Below are 26,875 nucleotides of genomic sequence, written 5' to 3'. Positions count from 1 at the left end.
TAATTACTCAACAATGTCACCTCACCAATGGCACCATGTATAGTGTTACCTGGTAATTCCACTTCTAAAATCAGAAAGTAGGTAAACAGCATTTTTATAAGTGAATACCACATTGTCTAGCAACACCTATTCAGGGGCACCAGTGGATTCCCAAAGAAGATCTCAGTAGAGGGATCAAAATGTTGAGCATTGAAGAGGAATATGATGCTGCTTAATGATTCTGAAGACTTTACTGACCGCACACTTTTACTTGGTACCTGAGCAGAGGATGTTGGGAGTGGGAGTTAGTTAGTTACGTGTTCCATTGATCAATAGCACAGAAAAACTGTTATGATGTGGAACGTGTCAAATGCACAAGAAATGCGCACAGGAAACAAAGTTTTTTATACATTATAGTGTTATACCTAAATATTTATATTATCTATCCCATTCCCTTAAATGGCACAAAATGCATATATTATATCTCCAGATTTATTTACTCATATTCAAGAATTCATCTATGGTATAGAAGGAGTTGTCAAGGAGGTATGATTTCAATTTGTTTTTGAAACTATTACTGCTGTATGTCAGACATTTTATTTCATCTGGTAATTTATCAAAAAGTTTTATAGCAGCATATTTTACCCCTTTCTGTGCCAAAGATAGGTTAAGTAAAGGATAGTGTAGGTCTTTCTTTTTTCTGTTATTGTAATCATGAATGTCACTGTTGATTTTAAATTGGTCCATGTTGTTGGGAAAAAATTTCATTACTGAGTAATGTACAGTACTGTACAGCACTTTTAAGAATTCCTAAACTTTTAAAGAGATGCCTACAAGATGTGCGACTATGAATCCCACACATTATTCTAACTACTTTCTTTTGAGCAGTGAATACCTTTTGCCTAAGTGTTAAGTTGCCCCAGAATATTATTCCGTATGACATCAGAGAGTGGAAGTATGCAAAGTATGTTAGCTTACTAATTTCTACATCCTCAAAACTGGCAATTATTCTGATTGCAAAAGTTGCTGAACCTAGTTGCTTTACGAGATCCAAAATATGAATTTTCCAATTGAGATTCTCATCTATTTGTATACCCAAAAACTTAGTATGCTCTACCCTGGCTACTGACTTCTTTTGATGTGTTATGTTTATTGTAGGAATACTTTTTGCAGCAGAAAATTGGATGTAGTGTGTTCTTTCAAAGTTCAGAGCAAGCACATTAGCACAAAACCAATTAATAACTTTTCCAAAGACCTTATTTGTATCATTTTCTATCAGACTTTCTTTTACTGGATTAATAATTATGCTCGTATCATCAGCAAACAGTGTGAGTTCAGCATCTTGTTTCACATAAGAAGGGAGGTCATTCACATATCAAGAACAGGAGGGGACCCAAGATCGAACCTTGTGGAACACCTAATGTAATTTCACCCCAGTTAGATGAAGTGGCAAACTCCTTTGAATCACTTGAAGCATATAAAGAGACTTATGCTGTTCCATTTATACCATAGAATTGTAATTTCTCTAACATAATGTCATGGTTCACACAGTCAAATTCTTTGGATAAGTCACAGAATATTCCTACTGGTGACATTTTACTATTTAAAGACTCTATTATGTGGACAGTGAAATTGTCTATTGCTGTCTCAGTGGAACAGCATTTCTGAAATCCAAACTGTGATTTACTAAGTATACCATTACTGTTGAGATGGCTAACCACTCTTGAATACATTACTTTCTCAAAGATTTTTGAAAATGCTGTAAGCAAAGATACTGGCCGGTAATTATTGACATCTGTGGTTTCCCCCTTCTTTGTAGAGAGGCATATTTCTCTCATTATTTGTATACCCAAAAACTTAGTATGCTCTACCCTGGCTACTGACTTCTTTTGATGTGTTATGTTTATTGTAGGAATACTCTCTATGGCATATTTTAACCTGTCTGGAAAAATACCCCGAGTCAGTGACGCATTACATATATATGACTCAAAACATCATCTGTAATTGCTCCACATTGTTTTAATAACTTGTTAGAGATGTCACCTACTCCAAGAGAACATTTATTTTTCAAAGATTTGATAATTTTCCTTATTTAACAAGAGGTTGTTAGTTGAAACTTAATCGACTAAAATTTATCAAAACTGACTTTTCCATGTACTGCTTGGCTTTTTCTTTTTAACTATTCTCACCAATTTTTTCTCCTACACTTAAGAAGTGATTGTTAAATACATTGGCTACCTGTGTACTGTTGGTTAAGATGGTCTCATTCTCTTTAACAGTAATACTACCTATCCCAGTGGTTCCTTTTCCTGTCTCCCTTCTAACAACATTCCATATTGATTTTATGTTATTGCTGGAGTTGTTAATTTCTTCTCTAACATATATATTTCTTGATTTTCTTTCAACTTTTTTCAGTATGTTACAATAATTTTTATAGTGTAAAACTACTTCTGGATCTTTACTAATTCTTGCTGTCTCATACAGTTTTCTTTTTCTTTCTGAAGACACTTTAATACCTGTGGTAATCCAAGGTTTCTTTGAAAAGTTTGTGGTGTTACATTTAGTAATTTTCTTTGGAAAACAATGTTCAAAAAGGGATATAAATTTATTAAGAAATATGCTGCATTTATCATTAGCATTTGGCTCATTATATACATCTCCCCAGTTTACATTTCCTAAACTTTCCCGGAAGTAATCTATAGATACCAGGTTGACCACCCTCACAATTTTACTTAATGGTTTCTGAAGTGTACACCCTATTAGGTTTTGTAAGTTAATCAGTTGTGCATCATGGTCAGATAATCCATTTACCACAGAGAAAGCATGTGTTTGTTCTACATCCCCTTGCTGTACAAATACATTATCTTTTAGAGTACTACTGTCCTGAGCTATACGTATAGGGAAATTGATCACTGATTCTAAGTTATATGTTGTTAACAACACTACTAGTTCACTTTTCCTATCAGAATCACTTAGAAAGTTAACATTGAAATCACCACAGATCAATAACTTCTTCTTTTTGTATGACAGACAGCATAATAGGGAGTCAAACTTTTTTATCAATAGCTCCCTATCTCCTAGTGGAGACCTGTACACTGTTGCTAATATCAACACAACATTATTGTGATTTGCTCGCAGCACATTAGCTGCTAAGGCAAGCTTCATCTCCTTTCTCCATAGTAGTCAGCTTATAGCAAACAAAAGAAACGAACATATAATGGATGAACAGAAATGAGATGAAAGTTTAAGGCGAGCCAGTAGAAGGGCTAGGTACAGCCTTTTCAATCATTTTCGTAATATTAATAATCACTATGCTTAACAATGCCCAACAGCTACTTATTGTTATGGTGAACAGTAGTATTACGTAGCTAAGATTAACAATGAGTGTGCACATTCCAGAACAGCACAAAGTTAGTCGACTTCCACCGATCACAGGGGGCCACAAAAAGTAAGTGAGCAGGTCGCAAAAGCAGGCTTATGTAAGTCAGAATTGTCTGTCACATCAGAACTTGGATATTTGCCTTCCGTAAACAGTATGTAACCAAGCTGCTGCTACTGCCGCCACAACCACCATCACATTACCTTTCTTATTACTATTATCATCATCATCATCATCATCTTATTACGGTGTTACCTGTCTGTAATCCTTGAACTGTGGATGGTTGAATCCAAGAGCCTGCTTAAATTCAAATGGACGAATTACACCCCATTGGCCACTCCACATTTTATGAATGAGAAGAGAGAACTGATCTGTTAAGGAATGTGGATCATCCTTGACAGCTGCATTTCTGGATAGAAAGAACTGGACTAGAGAGGGTGTGGCTGCCAAGCACTGAAGGCCCGCTGCCATAAAGCACGTGTTTCCCAGGTTACGCAGTCCACAAACTCCAGGTGATGCTGACGAGTCTGTAACAATAGTTTTTACACTATGTATCAAACATTACTTTATAGCAGATGTCATTGTCATGTTTTGCTGTTTGCCATACATGCTTTCAGATTTTATTTTATTTTTGTGTCATATTTTCTAGTTATTCACATAGGTACGGCTTTTCTGTTGCTTTTTTTTTTATTTTCTTCATTTATGAAGTACAGTGACAGTTTTAATAATTGCCAAGATTCATGTTTCTACAGCCACAATGGTTTCAGACCATAAGGAGTGACAGGCAGTTCATATTGAGGATAAGGAAAAAGTAAGTATAGGGCAGACTTTTATAAGTGTGGCTATACATCATATACATTATTTTACAAATGTGTAAAATGTATATTTCACCAAATTTGTCTCCCCCTCTGACAAGTGAGAAAATATAAAACCAAGCTGTTGCCTACGAAAAGTTAGTAGTTACACAATATACTTGAAGTGGTTATATATTTACCTCCTGAGAACATGTGAAGTCTCTCACTTTCATGGCAAAGTGTGTGTTGCTTGTGACCTAATCACCTACCTGCTGACTGAGGTTCCACCACCGTTATGAATCAAAGTGACTACCTGGAAGAAGGCCTCTGCCAATTATCTGACTCTTCCACCCATAAACTGCCCGAGTGAGTCCATCCCAGAAGTCCAACATAACCTTTAATCCCTGCTTAAAGCCTCAGGCCCTTCCCCGATCTTCTCCCCTGAATCCATTTCCCTCCTCACCCATATGACACCTTGCATATTTTGCATATTCCACATTTTGCAGGCTCACCAAAATACACAAACCCAACTACCCTGGACACCCCATTGTGACTGGTTATTGTGGTCCCACTGAAAGAATTTCAGCCCTCACTGATCAACACTTCCAACCAACTACCCGTAACCTAGCCTCCCACATCAATGATATGAACCACTTCCTTCACCACCTCTCCAACATTCCCACTCCTTTACCTCCTGGATCCTTACTTGTCACTGTTAACACCACTTCCCTATACACCAACATCCCTCATGCCCATGGTATAACCCTATTGAACACTATACCCTTGCAAACGTCCTTCTGACTCCAAACCCACTACCACATTCCTCATACACCTTACTAACTTTATCCTAATAGTCAACATCTACTCCTTTAAAGCGAATGCATACATACAAATCTGCAGCACAGCTGTGGGTGCCCACATGGCACCCTCCTATGTCAATCTGTTTAGGGGCCATTTAGAAGAGACCTCTCTAAACCTTCCAAAATGCCAAACCCCTTGTCTGGCTCAGGTTCACTGATGATCATCATCTGGACTCAAGAGCCATGACACCCTATCTTCGTTCCTTCACGATCTCAACACCTTTTCTCCCATCCGCTTCACTTGGTCCTCCACAAACCAGGGTGCCAACTTCCTGCACATTGACCTCCTCCTCTATGATGGCTGCATCCATACCTCCGTCAACATGAAATCCACTACCCACTAACAGTACCTGCATTCCTTCCACACCAAGAAACCTCTCCCATACAGCTTGGCCATCCAGGGTTGGAGTATCTGCAGTGACAAGAACTCCCTTGCCTGGTATGCCGAGGGTCTCCCCAAGGCCTTCACAGACAGGTTGTTGTTGTTGTTGTTGTTGCTGTTGTTGTGGTCTTCAGTCCTGAGACTGGTTTGATGCAGCTCTCCATGCTACTCTATCCTGTGCACACTTCTTCATCTCCCAGTACCTACTGCAGCTTACATCCTTCTGAATCTGCTTAGCATATTCATCTCTTTGTCTCCCTCTACGATTTTTACCCTCCACGCTGCACTCCAACACTAAATTTGTGATCCCTCAATGTTTCAGAACATGTCCTACCAACCGATCCCTTCTTCTAGTCAAGTTGTGCCACAAGCTCTTTTTCTCCCCAATTCTATTCAATACCTCCTCATTAGTTATGTGATCTACGCATCTAATCTTCAGCATTCTTCTGTAGCACCACATTTCGAAAGCTTCTATTCTCTTCTTGTCTAAACTATTTATCGTCCACGTTTCACTTCCATACATGGCTACACTCCATACAAATACTTTCAGAAACGACTTCCAGACATTTAAATCTATACTCGATGTTAACAAATTTTTCTTCTTCAGAAACGCTTTCCTTGCCATTGCCAGTCTACATTTTATATCCTCTCTACTTCGACCATCATCAGTTATTTTGCTCCCCAAATAGCAAAACTCCTTTACTACTTTAAGTGTCTCATTTCCTAATCTAATTCCCTCAGCATAAGCTGACTTAATTCGACTACATTCCATTATCCTCGTTTTGCTTTTGTTGATGTTCATCTTATATCCTCCTTTCAAGACACTGTCCATTCCGTTCAGCTGCTCTTCCAAGTCCCTTGCTGTCGCTGACAGAATTACAATGTCATCAGCGAACCTCAAAGTTTTTATTTCTTCTCCATGGATTTTACTACCTACTCCGAACTTTTCTTTTGTTTCCTTTATTGCTTGCTCAATATACAGATTGAATAACATGGGGGATAGGCTACAACCCTGTCTCACTCCCTTCCCAACCACTGCTTCCCTTTCATACCCCTCGACTCGTAACTGCCATCTGGTTTCTGTACAAATTGTAAATAGCCTTTCGCTCCCTGTATTTTACCCTGGCCACCTTTAGAATTTGAAAGAGAGTATTCCAATCAACATTGTCAAAAGCTTTCTCTAAGTCTACAAATGCTAGAAATGTAGGTTTGCCTTTCCTTAATCTATTTTCTAAGATAAGTCGTAGGGTCAGTATTGCCTCACGTGTTCCAACATTTCTACGGAATCCAAACTGATCTTCCCCGTGGTCGGCTTCTATTAGTTTTTCCATTCATTTGTAAAGAATTCACGTTAGTATTTTGCAGCTGTGACTTATTAAACTGATTGTTCGGTAATTTTCACAACTGTCGACACCTGCTTTCTTTGGAATTGGAATTATTATATTCTTCTTGAAGTCTGAGGGTATTTCGCCTGTCTCATACATCTTGCTCACCAGATGGTAGAGTTTTGTCATGACTGGCTCTCCCAAGACCATCAGTAGTTCTAATGGAATGTTGTCTCCTTTCTACTCCGGGGGCCTTGTTTCGGCTTAGGTCTTTCAGTGCTCTGTCAAACTCTTCACGCAGTATCTTATCTCCCATTTCTTCTTCATCTACATCCTCTTCCATTTCCATTTTCATTATATTGTCCTCAAGTACATCACCCTTGTATAGACCCTCTATATACTCCTTCCACCTTTCTGCTTTCCCTTCTTTGCTTAGAACTGGGTTGCCATCTGAGCTCTTGATATTCATGCAATTGGTTCTCTTTTCTCCAAAGGTCTCTTTAATTTTACTGTAGGCAGTATCTATCTTACCCCTAGTGAGATAAGCCTCTACATCCTTACATTTGTCCTCTAGCCATCTCTGCTTAGCCATTTAGCACTTCCTGTCGATCTCATTTTTGAGACATTTGTATTCCTTTTTGCCTGCTTCATTTACTGCCTTTTTATATTTTCTCCTTTCATCAATTAAATTCAGTATTTATTCTGTTACCCAAGGGTTTCTACTAGCCCTCGTCTTTTTACCTATTTGATCCTCTGCTGCCTTCACTACTTCATCCCTCAAAGCTACCCATTCTTCTACTACTGTATTTCTTTCCCCCATTCCTGTCAATTGTTCCCTCATGCTCTCCCTGAAACACTGTAAAACCTCTGGTTCTTTCAGTTTATCCAGGTCCCATCTCCTTAAATTCCCACCTTTTTGCAGTTTCTTCAGTTTTAATCTACAGTTCATAACCAATAGATTGTGGTCAGAGTCCACATCTGCTCCTGGAAATGTCTTACAATTTAAAATCTGGTTCCTAAATCTCTGTCTTACCATTATATAATCTATCTGATACCTTTTAGTATATCTCCAGGGTTCTTCCATGTACACAACCTTCTTTCATGATTCTTGAACCAAGTATTAGCTATGATTAAGTTATGCTCTGTGCAAAATTCTACCAGGCGGCTTCCTCTTTCATTTCTTAGCCCCAATCCATATTCACCTACTATGTTTCCTTCTCTCCCTTTTCCTACTCTCGAATTCCAGTTACCCATGACTATTAAATAATCGTCTCCCTTCACTACTTGAATAATTTCTTTTATCTCATCATACATTTCATCAATTTCTTCGTCATCTGCAGAGCTAGTTGGCATATAAACTTGTACTACTGTAATAGGCGTGGGCTTCATGTCTATCTTGGCCACAATAATGCGTTCACTATGCTGTTTGTAGTAGCTTACCTGCACTCCTATTTTTTTATTCATTATTAAACCTACTCCTGCATTACCCCCATTTGATTTTGTATTTATAACCCTGTATTCACCTGACCAAAAGTCTTGTTCCTCCTGCCACCGAACTTCACTAATTCCCACTACATCTAGCTTTAAGATATCCATTTCCCTTTTTAAATTTTCTAACCTCCCTGCGCGATTAAGGGATCTGACATTCCACGCTCCGATCCGTAGAACGCCAGTTTTCTTTCTCCTGATAACGACGTCCTCTTGAGTAGGCCCCGCCCGGAGATCCGAATGGGGGACTATTTTACCTCCGGAATATTTTACCCAAGAGGACGCCATCCTCATTTAATCATACAGTAAAGCTGCATGTCCTCGGGAAAAATTACGGCCGTAGTTTCCCCTAGCTTTCAGCCGTTCGCAGTACCAGCACAGCAAGGCCGTTTTCGTTATTGTTACAAGGCCAGATCAGTCAATCATCCAGACTGTTGCCCTTGCAACTACTGAAAAGGCTGCTGCCCCTCTTCAGGAACCACACGTTTGTATGGCCTCTCAACAGACACCCCTCCGTTGTGGTTGCACCTACGTATGGCTATCTGTATCGTTGAGGCACGCAAGCCTCCCCACCAATGGCAAGGTCCATAGTTCAGGGGGGGAGGCACAGACAGGTACTATACTCCAAACCTAGTCTGCAAATAGATCTCTCATGCCACTTCCCCCTATACCCCCTTACCTCCCACCACCCCCATGAACCAGCCATTTGCAAGTCAATACCACCCTGGAGTGGAACAACAGAACCATATCCACAAGGCGTTCGATACAGTTCCCCACAGTCATTTAATGAACAAAGTAAGAGCATATGGACTATCAGACCAACTGTGTGATTGGATTGAAGAGTTCCTAGATAACAGAACGCAGCATGTCATTCTCAATGGAGAGAAGTCTTCCGAAGTAAGAGTTATTTCAGGTGTGCCGCAGGGGAGTGTCATAGGACCATTGCTATTCACAATATACATAAATGACCTTGTGGATGACATCGGAAGTTCACTGAGGCTTTTTGCAGATGATGCTGTGGTGTATCGAGAGGTTGTAACAATGGAAAATTGTACTGAAATGCAGGAGGATCTGCAGTGAATTGACGCATGGTGCAGGGAATGGCAATTGAATCTCAATGTAGACAAGTGTAACGTGCTGCGAATACATAGAAAGACAGATCCCTTATCATTTAGCTACAAAATAGCAGGTCAGCAACTGGAAGCAGTTAATTCCATAAATTATCTGGGAGTACGCATTAGGAGTGATTTAAAATGGAATGATCATATAAAGTTGATCGTTGGTAAATCAGATGCCAGACTAAGATTCATTGGAAGAATCCTAAGTAAATGCAATCCGAAAACAAAGGAAGTAGGTTACAGTACGCTTGTTCGCCCACTGCTTGAATACTGCTCAGCAGTGTGGGATCCGTACCAGATAGGGTTGATAGAAGAGATAGAGAAGATCCAACGGAGAGCAGCGCGCTTCGTTACAGGATCATTTAGTAATCGTGAAAGCGTTACGGAGATGATAGATAAACTTCAGTGGAAGACTCTGCAGGAGAGACGCTCAGTAGCTCGGTACGGGCTTTTGTTAAAGTTTCAAGAACATACCTTCACCGAAGAGTCAAGCAGTATATTGCTCCCTCCTACGTATATCTCGCGAAGAGACCATGAGGATAAAATCAGAGAGATTAGAGCCCACACAGAAACATACCGACAATCCTTCTTTCCACGAACAATATGAGACTGGAATAGAAGGAAGAACCGATTGAGGTACTCAGGGTACCCTCCGCCACACACCGTCAGGTGGCTTGCGGAGTATAGATGTAGATGTAGCTCCTTTGCCAGGGCTATCATTACCTATCATCAGACCCTGACGCGATGGACATCCTACCCTAAGATCCTTCCCACCAATCCTAGTGCTGTTCCATCACCCACTCAACCTCCATATTATCTTAGTCCATCCCTATGCCACTTCTAATCCCAATCCCTTGGTACAACTATCATATCCCTGTAGACGACTCAGGTGCAAGACATGCCCAATCCATCCACGCAGTACTTCCTATTCTAGTCCTGTTACAGGCTTATCCTATCCTATCAGAGGCCGTGCCACTTGTGAAAGCAGCCAATCATATACCAGCTTTGCTGCAATCATTGCACAGCTTTTTACATTGGTATGACTACCAACCAGCTGCCCACTAAGATCAACGGCCACTGGCAAGCTGTGGCCAAGAGCAAAGTAGGCCACCCTGTGGCACAACATGCAGCTGGACGTAACATGCTTGATTTCAATGGCTGCTTCACTACCCAAGTCATTCTGATCCTTCCCTCCACCACAAGATTTTTGAACTGCACAGATGGAAGTTACCCTTACAACATATTCTCTGCTCCTGAAATTATACCAGCCTCAACCTGTAACACTATTACTGATATCAACTATAATGGCCCTATCTAACTTCATTGACTGTTTAATTAATTTGTCTACTGTACAACCATGCTCTCCGATTTAACATCCATGTAAATGTTTTATTCGTTATTTATGTAACTGTAATTGATTTATAGATGTAATGTCAAAAGTAGTACACTGAAAAAGATAGAAAATGTTAAAACTTTACTTGTAATACTGGTTCAAGCATAGGGGAAGTAGGTTTGTAATCATGTAAAACTTGGAGGGAAGTCCTTCCACAATGCAATTGGCAAGGTGGAAATAGATAAAATGGAACTGGCGGTTGAACTGCAAGGCTCCTGTGTGGCACGAGTCAGTCAGTGGCTAGCAGGCAAACTGGGCACATCTAGTGAATTGAAAGAGGCAAGAAGAACAGCAAGATTATATTATCTGGCTTCAGATGAGGAAGTAATTTGGCTTATTATCCATGCCATACTTTGGTTAGCTCTTTATTATGAAAATCTGACACCCAGAAAGAATTTTCAGAGCATCTTGCACAGGAAGAGCCATGGATACTTTTGCCACCTTTTTTAAACAACACAGGAGATCGACACTGTCACCACCTTCATCTCAAATTATCAGTTGAGTATTGTGTAATTGCCTGGCCATTAATGTGGTTTCTTTTTCAATAATCATTATGTATTCTGCAAACTTTGTACTGAGCCATCATGTTTTATCCTTAGCCCTTTACCTAGATAGGGTCCTGTCCCAAGTACTATAATTCCAAGTCTCCTGTTTTACTGAACTTAAAACAAAGGTTAATAAACTTTGTGGAGTTGTAAAGTACATAATTATTTGGGGAACATAAGTTTTGAAATACTTCATGTAATTTTCTTTAAAGATTTGTTAAAGTTTCATCAAAGTACAATTACTACGAGATGATATAAAGTATTCCGTTCAAAGATTTTTCTTATTGAGATAACAGTGTTCATTATTTCATGTGTTATATAGTTAACACTGTTTCTAATATTGTGTTGTGAATAAAATGTGCAGCCTAGTTTCTGGATCCCCATGCTAATAGTTGACCAAGATTTAAATTTCATATTACAGTAGAAGTACTCAAGAAGTACAACTTTTATTCTTATAACCTGTGTGTACTGTAGCAAGCAAATAGCTACAAGTATTCAAACTACACTTGATTCAGGTATCACATGTCCCACCTGAGCTGTATAGTACAAGGAAGGGAATGTTCCTTGAGAAGACAAATAATAATCAGTACAAAAAATACAATAACTTCATAACTATTTCAATGGTGGTAATTTCCTATAATTAAACTGACAAAAGAACCCCTTGCTCAAGTTAGCAGGCTCCACCATTAGTAATAATTTACCTATAATCATCATTAATTTCCTACTGCAATGTACAGATAGGAAGTGTTACCGAGAGCCAGTTGTTGCCTAAACACACAATAGTATTCCTCCTGTGTAGTTCATGTCAAATCACTGGTACATTACTTGCTGAAGCGTGTACTGTCTTTAACCGATCAGCAAAACAGAATTTCAGTATCAAGTGAAGTCAATCCTAATAGTTAACTTTCTTTATGAAAATTATTAATACTTGGTACAACTTTGCCTAATTAGGCTGGTGACCATTTCCTGTTACATTAATTACAGTTAACCTGATTACTAATAGAACCTTGGTTCAATTCCCGTTTGTTCTGCTACTGCTTCCTTTCTATAGAAATCTTTAGAGAAACATAAATAGTATATTACCTTCTCATTATGCCTGACCCCAGTCAAATAAGTATCCTTTCACATGAGTAACATTATCAGTGTATTGCTAATTTAGAACTAGCCTGTAGTGTTTTAAACCTATGGTAACATACTGTCTCCACACACTCCACTTATAGTTTTCACTCCCCCCTGTCCCGACACCTCCTCCCTATTTTCTTCTCCCATCTTCTTTGTGTGCTGCCCTCTGCTAATACATCTGCTCATCTTTCCCTGGTCCTCTCCCTTTTCGTTCTGCTCCCCCCCCCCCCCCTCTTTCTGCCCCACAATTTAACACTGTGAAAGCTCTTCTCTACCCCAACTTTCAACTGCAATCCTTTCCTCCTTTCCCGTTATCTGCCACATGCAGATTGCTGCTTCCATTCTACTTGACAGTTACATTCTGGTCTGAGCTGCTGGCGATGGCAGTCATGTGTGCGTAAGGTGTGCCTGCTTGCATGAATGACTGTGTGTGTTTTTTGTTTCTTTTTCTTACAAAGACTGTGGCTGAAAGTTAATGTTTAAGTGTCTTAGCTATGCCTGTCTGCAACTTAACGTGTCATCTTTACGTTACGTAGCTATCTATCAGTTCCTTACATTGTTTATATTCCAGCCTGGAGTTTCCATTCTTGATTTCACTACAGGAGGTACCTTGATAATGTGATCATTGAAAAAGTGAATGAAAGTAAACCTAGAGCTGATTCATAACATCATACAAAATGCAAAAACAATGTCTAAATTTAAACTTTTAAATCTTTTTATAAAAATAAATAAATTGCCTGCTTATGTGTTTCGTAATAAGGTTCAAAAGTTTAACTTTAGATATTATGTAGGCTGTCATGTCTTTTTTATGTTATTTTTTAAGTGTGACCTCCAGGTTTACTCTTCCTTTACCTTTCCAATGACCACATTACCAATGTATCTACTCAATAAAAGACACACACTATAAATATGAGAGATTTCACATTTTCAGGATGTAATATATACTCTGGCTATCAAAATCTCTTTTAACCATTTATAGGTAATTGGTTTCGATTATCACATTCTTCATTTAGCACTTTGATTAAAGTTAAATTTGAATGCATAATATGGGCCTGAGCTTGAGAGGCAGTTCCTCACATTGCTTACACATATAAAGTGGTTTTATTTTGTACACATTCAGTGTATATTTGGGTATGTCTCCTTAAAATAATGAAATGATAGTATGCTAGTATAAGACAGGTGACCCCTGTGGGGTTACTCAGCCACTTGATGCAGTTTTTCTATTTGATGCCTCTTTGGTAACTTCCGCTTCAATGAAGACGAGATGAAATGATTAGGACAACACTCCCTAAGCAAGTAGTTTGAGGCACTTCAACACATTCATACACTGTAATAAGTCGTTATCTATATGGATTACATTATTTTCTGTAACATTTTGGAAATGAATATACAGGTTAATTATTAGGCCCATGAAACATTAAAAAACAATCAATATATATCAAGCAGTGTGTGTGTGTTTTCTGTCTTTCACATAATGTTATTATTTATAATGTTGTGTCTAGCCACGTAACTATTCCGGTTTTTAAAAATCATTTCATGTACGTAGTTAACAATGCAGGAAAAGACAGATTGCTACTTACCGTAAAGATGACATGTCAAGTTGCAGACAGGCACAACTAAAAGGTAGTCACAGATAGCTTTTAGCCACAGCCTTTGTCAGTAAACACACACAAAACTGCCAACTTCAGCATCCTGGGCTTGAATTCGGCATAATGTGGGATGTAAGCAGCAATTTGGAGGGGGACAAGGAAGGGGAAGGGATAGTAGTGTGTGGGTGGGGAGAGAGACGAATGCTGTCTGGTGGAGTGTTCAGGGACTGGACTGCCAACTTGTGCAGCTTCAGGAGGTAGTGGGGGAGGGGGGGGGGGGGGAAGACAGACGGATGTGTTGGAAGAGGGCTGCAGATAAACAAGATGGGAGATGAGAAAGTGGAGGAGATGATAGGACAGAGGGTGGAAACTGTTGGGTGTAGGGTGTGGGGACAGTTTGTTGCTGTAAGTTGAAGCTAGGATAATTACGGGAGCGGAGAATATGTTTTAAGGATAATTCTCATCTGCACGGTTCAGAAAAGAGGTTGGTGGAGGGAGAGATCCAGATGACTCTGGTAATGAAGCAGCTATTGAAATCAAGTGTGTTATGTTCAGCTGCATGTTGTGCCACAGGGTGGTCTATTTTGCTAGTGGTCACAGTTTGGCAGGGCTGTTCATCCTGGTGGGCAGTTGATTGGTAGTCATACCAATATAAAATGTTTGTGACACGATTGCAGCAAAGATGGTAAATGACAGGCTGCTTTCACAAGTGGCACAGCTCCTAATGGGGTAAGATAAACCTGTGACTGGACTGGAACAGGAAGTGCTGAGTGGGTGGGTTGGGCAGGTTTTGCACCTGGGTCTTCCACATAGATATGATTATTGTGGCAAGGGGTTCGGATTGGGAGTGGCATAGGGATGGAGTAGGATGTTGTAGAGGTTGGATGGGTGACGGAAAACCACTTTAGAAGGGGTGAGAAATATCTTGGGGAGGAAGTCTTTCATTTCAGGGCACGATGATATGTAACCAAAGCCCTGGCGAAGGATGTGGTTCAGTTGTTCCAGTCCAGGGTGGTACTGGCTGATGAAGGGGACACTCCATTGCAGTGCATTCTTGGGGTTGGTGGGGGGATTAGGGGTGTAAGGGGGGAAATGGCATGGGAGACAGGCATTATCCCCCAGACCTAGCCCACAAACAAATCTCCCATGCCATTTCCTCTTGCACTCCCAATCGTCCCAGAAACCCCAGGAATGAGCCTGTCTGCAATTTGATGCATTTTCTTTATGGTAGTAAGTAGCACCCCCCCCATGAACCATGGACCTTGCCGTTGGTGGGGAGGCTTGCGGGCCTCAGCGATACAGATAGCTGTACCGTAGGTACAACCACAACGGAGGGGTATCTGTTGAGAGGCCAGACAAACGTGTGGTTCCTGAAGAGGGACAGCAACCTTTTCAGTAGTTGCAAGGGCAACAGTCTGGATGATTGACTGATCTGGCCTTGTAACAATAACCAAAACGGCCTTGCTGTGCTGGTACTGTGAACGGCTGAAAGCAAGGGGAAACTACAGCCGTAATTTTTCCCTGTATGATTAAATGAGGATGGCGTCCTCTTGGGTAAAATATTCTGGAGGTAAAATAGTCCCCCCATTCGGATCTCCGGGCGGGGACTACCCAAGAGGACGTCGTTATCAGGAGAAAGAAAACTGGCGTTCTACGGATCGGAGCGTGGAATGTCAGGTCCCTTAATCGGGCAGGTAGGTTAGAAAATTTGAAAATGGAAATGGATAGGTTAAAGTTAGATATAGTGGGAATTAGTGAAGTTCGGTGGCAGGAGGAACAAGACTTCTGGTCAGGTGACTACAGGGTTATAAAAACAAAGTCAAATAGGGGTAATGCAGGAGTAGGTTTAATAATGAATAGGAAAATAGGAATGCGAGTAAGCTACTACAAACAGCATAGTGAACACATTATTGTGGCCAAGATAGATACGAAGCCCACACCTACTACAGTAGTACAAGTTTATATGCCAACTAGCTCTGCAGATGACGAAGAAATTGAAGAAATGTATGAGGAAATAAAAGAATTTATTCAGATAGTGAAGGGAGACGAAAATTTAATAGTCATGGGTGACTGGAATTCGAGTGTAGGAAAAGGGAGAGAAGGAAACATAGTAGGTGAATATGGATTGGGGCTAAGAAATGAAAGAGGAAGCCGCCTGGTAGAATTTTGCAGGGAGCACAACTTAATCATAGCTAACACTTGGTTTAAGAATCTTGATAGAAGGTTGCATACATGGAAGAACCCTGGAGATATACTAAAAGGTATCAGATAGATTTTATAGTGGTAAGACAGAGATTTAGGAACCAGGTTTTAAATTGTAAGACATTTCCAGGGGCAGATGTGGACTCTGACCACAATCTATTGGTTATGACCTGTAGATTAAAACTGAAGAAACTGCAAAAAGGTGGGAATCTAAGGAGATGGGACCTGGATAAACTGAAAGAACCAGAGGTTGTACAGAGTTTCAGGGAGAGCATAAGGGAACAATTGACAGGAATGGGGGAAAGAAATACAGTAGAAGAAGAACGGGTAGCTTTGAGGGATGAAGTAGTGAAGGCAGCAGAGGATCAAGTAGGTAAAAAGACGAGGGCTAGTAGAAATCCTTGGGTAACAGAAGAAATATTGAATTTAATTGATGAAAGGAGAAAATATAAAAATGCAGTAAATGAAGCAGGCAGAAAGGAATACAAATGTCTCAAAAATGAGATCGACAGGAAGTGCAAAATGGCTAAGCACGGATGGCTAGAGGACAAATGTAAGGATGTAGAGGCTTATTTCACTAGGGGTAAGATAGATACTGCCTACAGGAAAATTAAAGAGACCTTTGGAGATAGAGAACCACTTGTATGAACATCAAGAGTTCAGATGGAAACCCAGTTCTAAGCAAAGAAGGGAAACCAGAAGGTGGAAGGAGTATATAGAGGGTCTATACAAGGGTGATGTACTTGAGGACAATATAATGGAAATGGAAGAGGATGTAGATGAAGATGAAATGGGAGATACGATACTGCGTGAAGAGTTTGACAGAGCACTGAAAGACCTGAGTCGAAACAAGGCCCCCGGAGTAGACAACATTCCATTAGAACTACTGACGGCCTTGGGAGAGCCAGTCCTGACAAAACTCTACCATCTGGTGAGCAAGATGTATGAAACAGGCGAAATACCCTCAGACTTCAAGAAGAATATAATAATTCCAATCCCAAAGAAAGTAGGTGTTGACAGATGTGAGAATTACCGAACAATCAGTTTAATAAGCCACAGCTGCAAAATACTAACACGAATTCTTTACAGACGAATGGAAAAACTAGTAGAAGCCGACCTCGGGGAAGATCAGTTTGGATTCTGTAGAAATACTGGAACACGTGAGGCAATACTGAGCTTACGACTTATCTTAGAAGAAAGATTAAGAAAAGGCAAACCTACATTTCTAGCATTTGTGGACTTAGAGAAAGCTTTTGACAATGTTGACTGGAATACTCTCTTTCAAATTGTAAAGGTGGCAGGGGTACAATACAGGGAGCGAAAGGCTATTTACAATTTGTACAGAAACCAGATGGCAGTTATAAGAGTCGAGGGACATGAAAGGGAAGCAGTGGTTGGGAAGGGAGTAAGACAGGGTTGTAGCCTCTCCCCGATGTTATTCAATCTGTATATTGAGCAAGCAGTAAAGGAAACAAAAGAAAAATTCGGAGTAGGTATTAAAATCCATGGAGAAGAAATAAAAACTTTGAGGTTCGCCGATGACATTGTAATTCTGTCAGAGACAGCAAAGGACTTGGAAGAGCAGTTGAACGGAATGGATGGTGTCTTGAAGGGAGGATATAAGATGAACATCAACAAAAGCAAAACGAGGATAATGGAATGTAGTCGAATTAAATCGGGTGATGCTGAGGGAATTAGATTAGGAAATGAGACACTTAAAGTAGTAAAGGAGTTTTGCTATTTAGGGAGCAAAATAACTGATGATGGTCGAAGTAGAGAGGATATAAAATGTAGACTGGCAATGGCAAGGAAGGAGTTTCTGAAGAAGAGAAATTTGTTAACATCGAGTATAGATTTAAGTGTCAGGAAGTCATTTCTGAAAGTATTTGTATGGAGTGTAGCCATGTATGGAAGTGAAACATGGATGGTAAATAGTTTGGACAAGAAGAGAATAGAAGCTTTCGAAATGTGGTGCTACAGAAGAATGCTGAAGATTAGATGGGTAGATCACATAACTAATGAGGAGGTACTGAATAGGATTGGGTAGAAGAGGAGTTTGTGGCACAACTTGACCAGAAGAAGGGATCGGTTGGTAGGACATGTTCTGAGGCATCAAGGGATCACCAATTTAGTATTGGAGGGCAGCGTGGAGGGTAAAAATCGTAGAGGGAGACCAAGAGATGAATACACTAAGCAGATTCAGAAGGATGTAGGTTGCAGTAGGTACTGGGAGATGAAGAAGCTTGCACAGGATAGAGTAGCATGGAGAGCTGCATCAAACCAGTCTCAGGACTGAAGACCACAACAACAACAACAACAAACAGTAAGTAGCAAGCTGTCTTTTCCTACATTGCTGATATTTCTACATGGAGTTTCTATTGTTACAGCATGCAGAATACGTATATGTGATGTTACATAACATTATATTAGTGGGAGGTGATTATCTTCTAATCTACCTAATAATATGTGACTATACAGGATTTACATGCTAGCATGTCTTTTGGCACTGCAAAGTTTCCTACAAACTCTGTGTGGCTACACCACACTGTACTACTATGAGATTATGAAGTCCAGTTTTCAGATTATAATTCATCCTGACTTATAATTCATCCTGACCTACAAATCCCTGGCTCTGATCAATCTAATTACTTTTTCACATGTGACTTCAACAATTAAGAAGGGGGTATAACTACAAATGATATAAATCAGTTATTAATTACTTTCAGGTATGCTACCTTATTAACATTTGAAAAAGTAAAACAGACATTACCAATTACTAATTTTTAAGACACTTTCATAGCACTGGCCCATGTATGTAATTCTGTGTGTTTTATGTTATATTGGTCACAGGGTTTAATAATGCACATGATGATGAATAAATTGCTGTATATAATAGAATAGTACATGATATTTTCGTAGCTGAGTTTGCAGCTTATCCAGCATTCCCTGCACTAAGTCAGCATGGTTGCAATATGAGTGGACTTTTAGCTATTACAACTGTTACAGAAATATCACGGTACCTTTCACATCATCTGATGTTTCATTTTCGTTTGAAAAAAGCATCCCTAAGTCGGTCTCAGGGAAGGGCCCACTTTCAGTGTTTTGTGCTGCATCCAAGCATGACACATCATCAAACCCAGTTGGTGCTGGTAGTGGTATAGCATAGTCTGAATTTGGAGGACTGGTGAAGCCATCATCAACCCTGCAAAATAACAAAAGCTTATAATTTAATTATTATACTGTAAGGCCCTGGGTGCAACACAAATAATGAAAAGAGTAAAGGTATTCATTAAATACACATTTGAAGCATTCATTGGTCAACGGAAAGCTTGAAAATGTTTTCAGTCCTATTTATGTACCTGTGCATCACTCAACTATCTTTCCATTATATGAATTTATAACATTCATAGTAACAATGGTTTAAACATTTTCCAACACTATGTGAAGGGTATAAATGGTATATCTAATTTTGTGACTATTCTGTTTCATAGTAGTGGAACACAGTCACATTTAGGCATTAAAATGTCTTCTTCATTCAAACCTAATAATTTTACACACACACACACACACACACACACACACACAAAATTGGGTTGTGATGGTGGGGGAGCAGTGTGTTACTTTAGGTTTAGGCAATGAAGGTTACAGGAGTGAAGGATGTGCTGTAAGGATAGCACCCATCTACACAGCTCAGAAAAGCTGGTGGTGGTGGTGGTGGTGGTGGTGGTGGTGGTGGTGGTGAGGATCCAGATGGCACAGGATTTGAAGTAGCCATTGAAATCTCGCGTGTTGTACTACTGGGTGGTTCACCTTTACGGCAAGACTTTGGCAGTGGCCATTCATTCTAGCTGACAGATGGTTGGTTGTCACACCACTGTACAACACCGTGCAGTTGTTGCAGCAGAACTGGTATAGAAAATCGCTGCTTTCACAGGTGGCCAGGCCTTTGATGGGTAAGCTAAGCCTATAACAGGACTGGAGTACGTGATGCGAGGCGGGTGGATTGGGCAGGTGTTCCATCTAGGTCTTACACAGGGGTACGATTCCTGTCACAGGGGATTGAGGGTAGGAGCTGCATAAGGATGGACTAGGATATTGTGGAAATTGGGTGGGTGGTGGAACACCACTTTGGGAGAGGTCAGAAGTGTCTTGGGTAGGATGTCCCTCACTTCAGGGCATGATAGATAGATAAATAGATAGAGAAAGCCCTGACGAAGGATGTGGTTCTGTCGTTCCAGTCCATGGTGATATTGGGTGACAAGAGAGGTCATTCTTTGTGGTTAGTTCTTGGGATGGAAGTGAGGATCAGGTGTGTGTGAGGATATGGCATGGGAAATCTGGTTGTGAATTAGGTCTGGAGGGTACTGCCTGTCTGTGAAGGCCTTCAGAATACTGGGCAAGGAAGTTCTCACCACTGCACAAGAGTCTACCACAGCCCTTATTGATCGACACTTCCAACCAACTATCCAAAACTTAGTCACCCACACTGAAGACACAAACCACTTCCTGCACTGGCTCTCTATCATCCCCACACCCTTACATCCCGGATCCCTACTCCTTACTGCTGATGCAACCTCCCTATACACCAATTTCCCTCCGGCCCATGGCCTTGCCGTGATTGAACGCTACTTCTCTCAACGCCCAGCAGATTCCAATCCCATCACTTCATTCCTTGTACATCCAACCAACTACATCCTAACCCAAAACTACTGCACCTTTGAAGGGAAGATATACAAAAACTCATGGCACAGCCATGGGCACCTGTACGGCAACCCCCCTATGCCAATCCCTTCACAAGCCACCTAGAGGAAACATTCCTACCTCCCCAAAACCCCAAACCTTGATCTGGTTCAGGTTTATTGACAACATCTTTATAATCCGGACCCAAGGCCAGGACACATTATTCTCATTCCTTCACTACAACAACACATTCCCTCCCATCCGGTTCAAGTGGTCCTCCTCCACCCATTGTGCTACCTTCCTAGACGCGAATTTCATCTCAGATGGCTCCATCCACACTTTGATCCACACCAAACCCACCAATCACCAACAGTACCTGCACTTGGGCAGTTGCCACAAGTTCCACACCAAAAAATCCCTCCTATACAGCCTTGCCACCTATGGTAGACGTATCTGCAGTGACAAGAATTCCCTCGCCCAGTATTCTGAAGGCCTCACAAAGGCCTTCACAGACAGGCCATGCCTTCCAGACCTAATTCACAACCAGATTTTCCATGCCATATCCTCACACACTTGATCCTAACATCCAACACAAGAACCAACCACAAAGAAGCACCTCCCTTGTCACCCAGTGTCACCACAGACTGGAAAGACTGAACCATGTCCTTCATTATCAGTGTTTTGATTATCTATCATTGTTGTTGTTGTGGTCTTCAGTCCTGAGACTGGTTTGATGCAGCTCTCCATGCTACTCTATCCTGTGCAAGCTTCTTCATCTCCCAGTACCTACTGCAACCTACATCCTTCTGAATCTGCTTAGTGTATTGATCTCTTGGTCTCCCTCTACGATTTTTACCCTCCACGCTGCCCTCCAATGCTAAATTTGTGATCCCTTGATGCCTCAAAACATGTCCTACCAACCGATCCCTTCTTCTAGTCAAGTTGTGCCACAAGCTCCTTTTCTCCCCAATTCTATTCAATACCTCCTCATTAGTTATGTGATCTACCCATCTAATCTTCAGCATTCTTCTGTAGCACCACATTTCGAAAGCTTCTATTCTCTTCTTGTCTAAACTATTTATCGTCCACGTTTCACTTCCATACATGGCTACACTCCATACAAATACTTTCAGAAACGACTTCCTGACACTTAAATCTATACTCGATGTTAACAAATTTCTCTTCTTCAGAAACGATTTCCTTGCCATTGCCAGTCGACATTTTATATCCTCTCTACTTCGACCATCATCAGTTATTTTACTCCCTAAATAGCAAAACTCCTTTACTACTTTAAGTGTCTCATTTCCTAATCTAATCCCCTCAGCATCACCCGATTTAATTTGACTACATTCCATTATCCTCGTTTTGCTTTTGTTGATGTTCATCTTATATCCTCCTTTCAAGACACTGTCCATTCCGTTCAACTGCTCTTCCAAGTCCTTTGCTGTCTCTGACAGAATTACAATGTCATCGGCGAACCTCAAAGTTTTTACTTCTTCTCCATGAATTTTAATACCTACTCCGAATTTTTCTTTTGTTTCCTTTACTGCTTGCTCAATATACAGATTGAATAACATCGGGGAGAGGCTACAACCCTGTCTCACTCCTCTCCCAACCACTGCTTCCCTTTCATGCCCCTCGACTCTTATAACTGCCATCTGGTTTCTGTACAAATTGTAAATAGCCTTTCGCTCCCTGTATTTTACCCCTGCCACCTTCAGAATTTGAAAGAGAGTATTCCAGTTAACATTGTCAAAAGCTTTCTCTAAGTCTACAAATGCTAGAAACGTAGGTTTGCCTTTTCTTAATCTTTCTTCTAAGATAAGTCGTAAGGTTAGTATTGCCTCACGTGTTCCAACATTTCTACGGAATCCAAACTGATCTTCCCCGAGGTCTGCTTCTACCAGTTTTTCTATTCGTCTGTAAAGAATTCGCGTTAGTATTTTGCAGCTGTGACTTATTAAACTGATAGTTCGGTAATTTTCACATCTGTCAACACCTGATTTCTTTGGTATTGGAATTATTATATTCTTCTTGAAGTCTGTGGGTATTTCGCCTGTCTCATACATCTTGCTCACCAGATGGTAGAGTTTTGTCATGACTGGCTCTCCCAAGGCCATCAGTAGTTCTAATGGAATGTTGTCTACTCCCGGGGCCTTGTTTCGACTCAGGTCTTTCAGTGCTCTGTCAAACTCTTCACGCAGTATCTTATCTCCCATTTCATCTTCATCTACATCCTGTTCCATTTCCATAATATTGTCCTCAAGTACATCGCCCTTGTATAAACCCTCTATATACTCCTTCCACCTTTCTGCCTTCCCTTCTTTGCTTAGAACTGGGTTGCCATCTGAGCTCTTGATATTCATACAAGTGGTTTTCTTCTCTCCAAAGGTCTCTTTAATTTTCCTGTAGGCAGTATCTATCTTACCCCTAGTGAGACAAGCCTCTACATCCTTACATTTGTCCTCTAGCCATCCCTGCTTAGCCATTTTGCACTTTCTGTCGATCTCATTTTTGAGACGTTTGTATTCCCTTTTGCCTGCTTCATTTATTGCATGTTTATATTTTCTCCTTTCATCAATTAAATTCAATATTTCTTCTGTTACCCAAGGATTTCTATTAGCCCTCGTCTTTTTACCTACTTGATCCTCTGCTGCCTTCACTACTTCATCCCTCAGAGCTACCCATTCTTCTTCTACTGTATTTCTTTCCCCCATTCCTGTCAATTGTGTCCTTATGCTCTCCCTGAAACTCTCTACAACCTCTGGTTCTTTCAGTTTATCCATGTCCCATCTCCTTAAATTCCCACCTTTTTCCAGTTTCTTCAGTTTCAATCTGCAGTTCATAACCAATAGATTGTGGTCAGAATCCACATCTGCCCCTGGAAATGTCTTACAATTTAAAACCTGGTTCCTAAATCTCTGTCTTACCATTATATAATCTATCTGATACCTATTAGTATCTCCAGGATTCTTCCAGGTATACAACCTTCTTTTATGATTCTTTCATTATGCCCTGAAATGAGGGACATCCTACCCAAGATACTTCCATCACATCCCAAAATGATGTTCTGCCACCCATCCAACCTCCACAACATCCAAGTCCATTCATATATCACTCCCACTTTCAATCGCCTGCAACAGGAATCATATCTCTGTGGAAGACCTAGATGCAAGGCCTGCCCAATTCACCCATCTAGCATACCTACTCCAGTCCTGTCACAGGATTATCCTACCCCACAAAAGGCCAACTGTCAACTAGAATGAATGGCCACTGCCAAACTCTTGCCAAAAAAAACAGTAATATGCAGAGGCACAACATGCGAGATTGCAACAACTGCTCCACAACCCATGCATCTTGAGCCTCCCCACCACCACCAGCTTTTCTGAACTGTGCAGATGGGGGCTAACCTTAACAACACATCCTTCACTTCCAGAACTTTCCTCGCCTAAACCTAAGGTAACTCACTGCACCCTCCCCATCCGCTTTCGCACACAATTTTCCTACAGCTACAAAAAAGAAGTGCATTCTGAAACCTAGCCAAGCTCTGTCCTTTGGTTAGCTTCTGTACAAACCAATGATGCAGCACTTGTGCCTCCTTTATTCCTAAATAATTTGTCATTTTCAATCAGAACTTTCTGTACATTATTTCAGATCTTTAAACAGCAAAAATGAGGAAAGAATGTGTGTTGATGGCACAGTTTTGAATGACCTTTCTTTTTGTGGATGCATTGTTTGCATACAGCTCAGATAAACTTAACAGTGAATGGAAGAAGTTAATAGTGATTTTGAAAATCTAACAAATTCTGGGGAAGAAGTACAAATTAGAAACAAGGTCACTGTAAAAGTGTAGGAGTTTTTGTATTTCAAGCAGATTAAGATAAGGAATGAACACTAATGATGATCAGAGGAGTAAAAACGTTCTGGGATACATTTGGTGAACTAAAAACACAAGTTTCAATGTGTTTGGTACCCAAAAATAACCAAACATGTACTACCTGTTCTAACTTATGGCAGCAAGCTAGATTTTTAATGCAAATATCACTGAAAAATGGAGTTTCTAAGTAAGTAATAGAAAGATTGAGGAACGTGTGTTCAGAATAACTAAACAACCTACAAGAAACGAACAAACAGATCAGGCAATACATTAAGGTGCTAGCTATAACTAAGACTGAAGTGAAACTGAAATGTTGAGGAAGAAGGAAGGGGCAGGAGGATTGGGGGTTGGGTGGTGGTTTAGATTTGGAGATAAAAGTAGGAGAATGGATGGTGGATACACCACGGAAGTTCATGGCTGAATTTCAAGAGATAAGGGAAGCCCGAGACAAAATGGATGGTGGTTTCAAGCAACATTAGTGGACATACAGGAGAATAAGTTTGACATTTAAATACTTACATGATCTGAATTCAGACCGGTGTCAGCCAGGTTGGTATCTATCCTAATTATTTTTACCTTATTGATTGGTGTTAATTCACTACTATTTTGACAGATTAATACATTCATGCACATACACAAAAACTGTGTGGAAAAATTGAGGGGAAAAGGAATGGAAGTTTGATTTCGACTTGGTAAGAGGCATGTGTGGATTGTAGCATTTATTCCCTAAACGTTTATAAAGCATGTGTTGCCACTCTGATGTTTATTATTAAGATCAGGCACTGTCAGTGCTGCCTCAGCAGGCCAGGCTTGAAAATGAACCTGTAAGACTCTGAACTACTCCCTGAATATAAATACTGCAACTGCTGACAGAATAATTAATAAACAATTTAAGGAATTTTGAAGAAGTCACTGGTTCCCCGTCAACAAAATGTTGAAACTGAAAACAGAAGTATTTCACTGAATTATTGATCCATCTCATCAACACTGATTTGTAGTAGGATTTTGGAAAATATACTGTTTTACAACATCATGAAATACATGGAAGGAAATGATCTATTGATACATAACCAGAACACATTCAAAATATATCATTCATGTGAAACACAACTGACTCTTTATTCACATGAAATAATGAGTATTACTCACATGGGATCTCAAATTTGTTCTATATTTATAGATTTCTGCAAAGGTTTTTGACATCATTCCTACAATCAGCTATTAATCAAATTTCATGGCTATGGAGTGCTTCTCAGTTGTTCTATTGGATTAGTGATGCCCTTTTCCAAGGATCACACTCCATAGTCACTGACAGGAAGTCAACTAGTAAAACTTCCCAATGGAAGTGTTATACGAGTAGGACCACTGCTTTTAGGAGACAATCTGAGTAGCCCTCTTAGACCGCCTGCATCTGATGGCATGATTTACCACGCATTACAAACATCAGGAGTTCAAAATGAATTGTATAATGATTTACACAAGATATCAAAATGGCACAAAAGCAACAACAATAAAACGTATGAAGTACTCTTTATGAGTTCTACGTTAACACACAGTCTAACACGGATCATACATCTGCCACCTAAACATTAGTCTGGCCGAGGACCCTGGCGTGCGTACTACGCCATCTGCACCGATGTGAGGCAGCTTCTTCAGATCTGGCCCTAGAGTTATAGTGCTATGATTGGGTGTACTAACTTCATTGGCTTACAACAGTCCTTCCCTCTTGGTAAAAAATTAACTGTGAAGATGTCCACACCTTTGTTGAAAAGGGATAACTGCTGGGGTATGTGGGTCGTGCTGTCACAGGAGAATACGGTCTGAAATGGTGCGGGCATGGACAGGCACGGCACACACCCGCGTGAGAGACAGTAATAGAGCACCGGTGGTGGAGACAGTGTATTCGCACCCACATCCAGGCACGCACTTGGCGACAGAGACAGCAGAGAAGATGATGGCGGTGGCAGTAGCAGCAGGGGTTGCACATATGGAGGAAACCTGGAGCTGCCTATGCCATCCGGTGGAGGTGGCAACCAGAACATAGTCTATGGGGGCTGGCACTGATGGTGGAGGCAGTCGTGGAGGGCAGGGTCTCTGGCACGTTGGGCAGAGCTGGTCATAATGTTGTGACACCAAGAGACG

At 40.6% G+C, this 26,875-nt stretch overlaps 1 protein-coding gene across 4 annotated transcripts in view; it reads right to left on the bottom strand.

The window, feature by feature from the left end:
* LOC126194957 (uncharacterized) overlaps positions 1-26,875 on the bottom strand; it is a 233,260-nt gene that overhangs the window by 135,639 nt on the left and 70,746 nt on the right. For all 4 annotated transcript variants that reach the window (XM_049933347.1, XM_049933349.1, XM_049933346.1 and 1 more), the window contains exons 3-4: positions 19,197-19,378; positions 3,614-3,885 (exon numbers count right to left, since the gene is read on the bottom strand). In XM_049933347.1, coding sequence (XP_049789304.1) covers positions 3,614-3,885; positions 19,197-19,378 — 454 coding nt within the window. The remainder of the gene's footprint in view (positions 1-3,613; positions 3,886-19,196; positions 19,379-26,875) is intronic.

This window comes from Schistocerca nitens, chromosome 7, assembly GCF_023898315.1.
Source record: "Schistocerca nitens isolate TAMUIC-IGC-003100 chromosome 7, iqSchNite1.1, whole genome shotgun sequence".
Classification (NCBI taxonomy): Eukaryota; Metazoa; Arthropoda; class Insecta; order Orthoptera; family Acrididae; genus Schistocerca; species Schistocerca nitens.
This window is presented reverse-complemented; position numbering and strand designations above follow the sequence as displayed.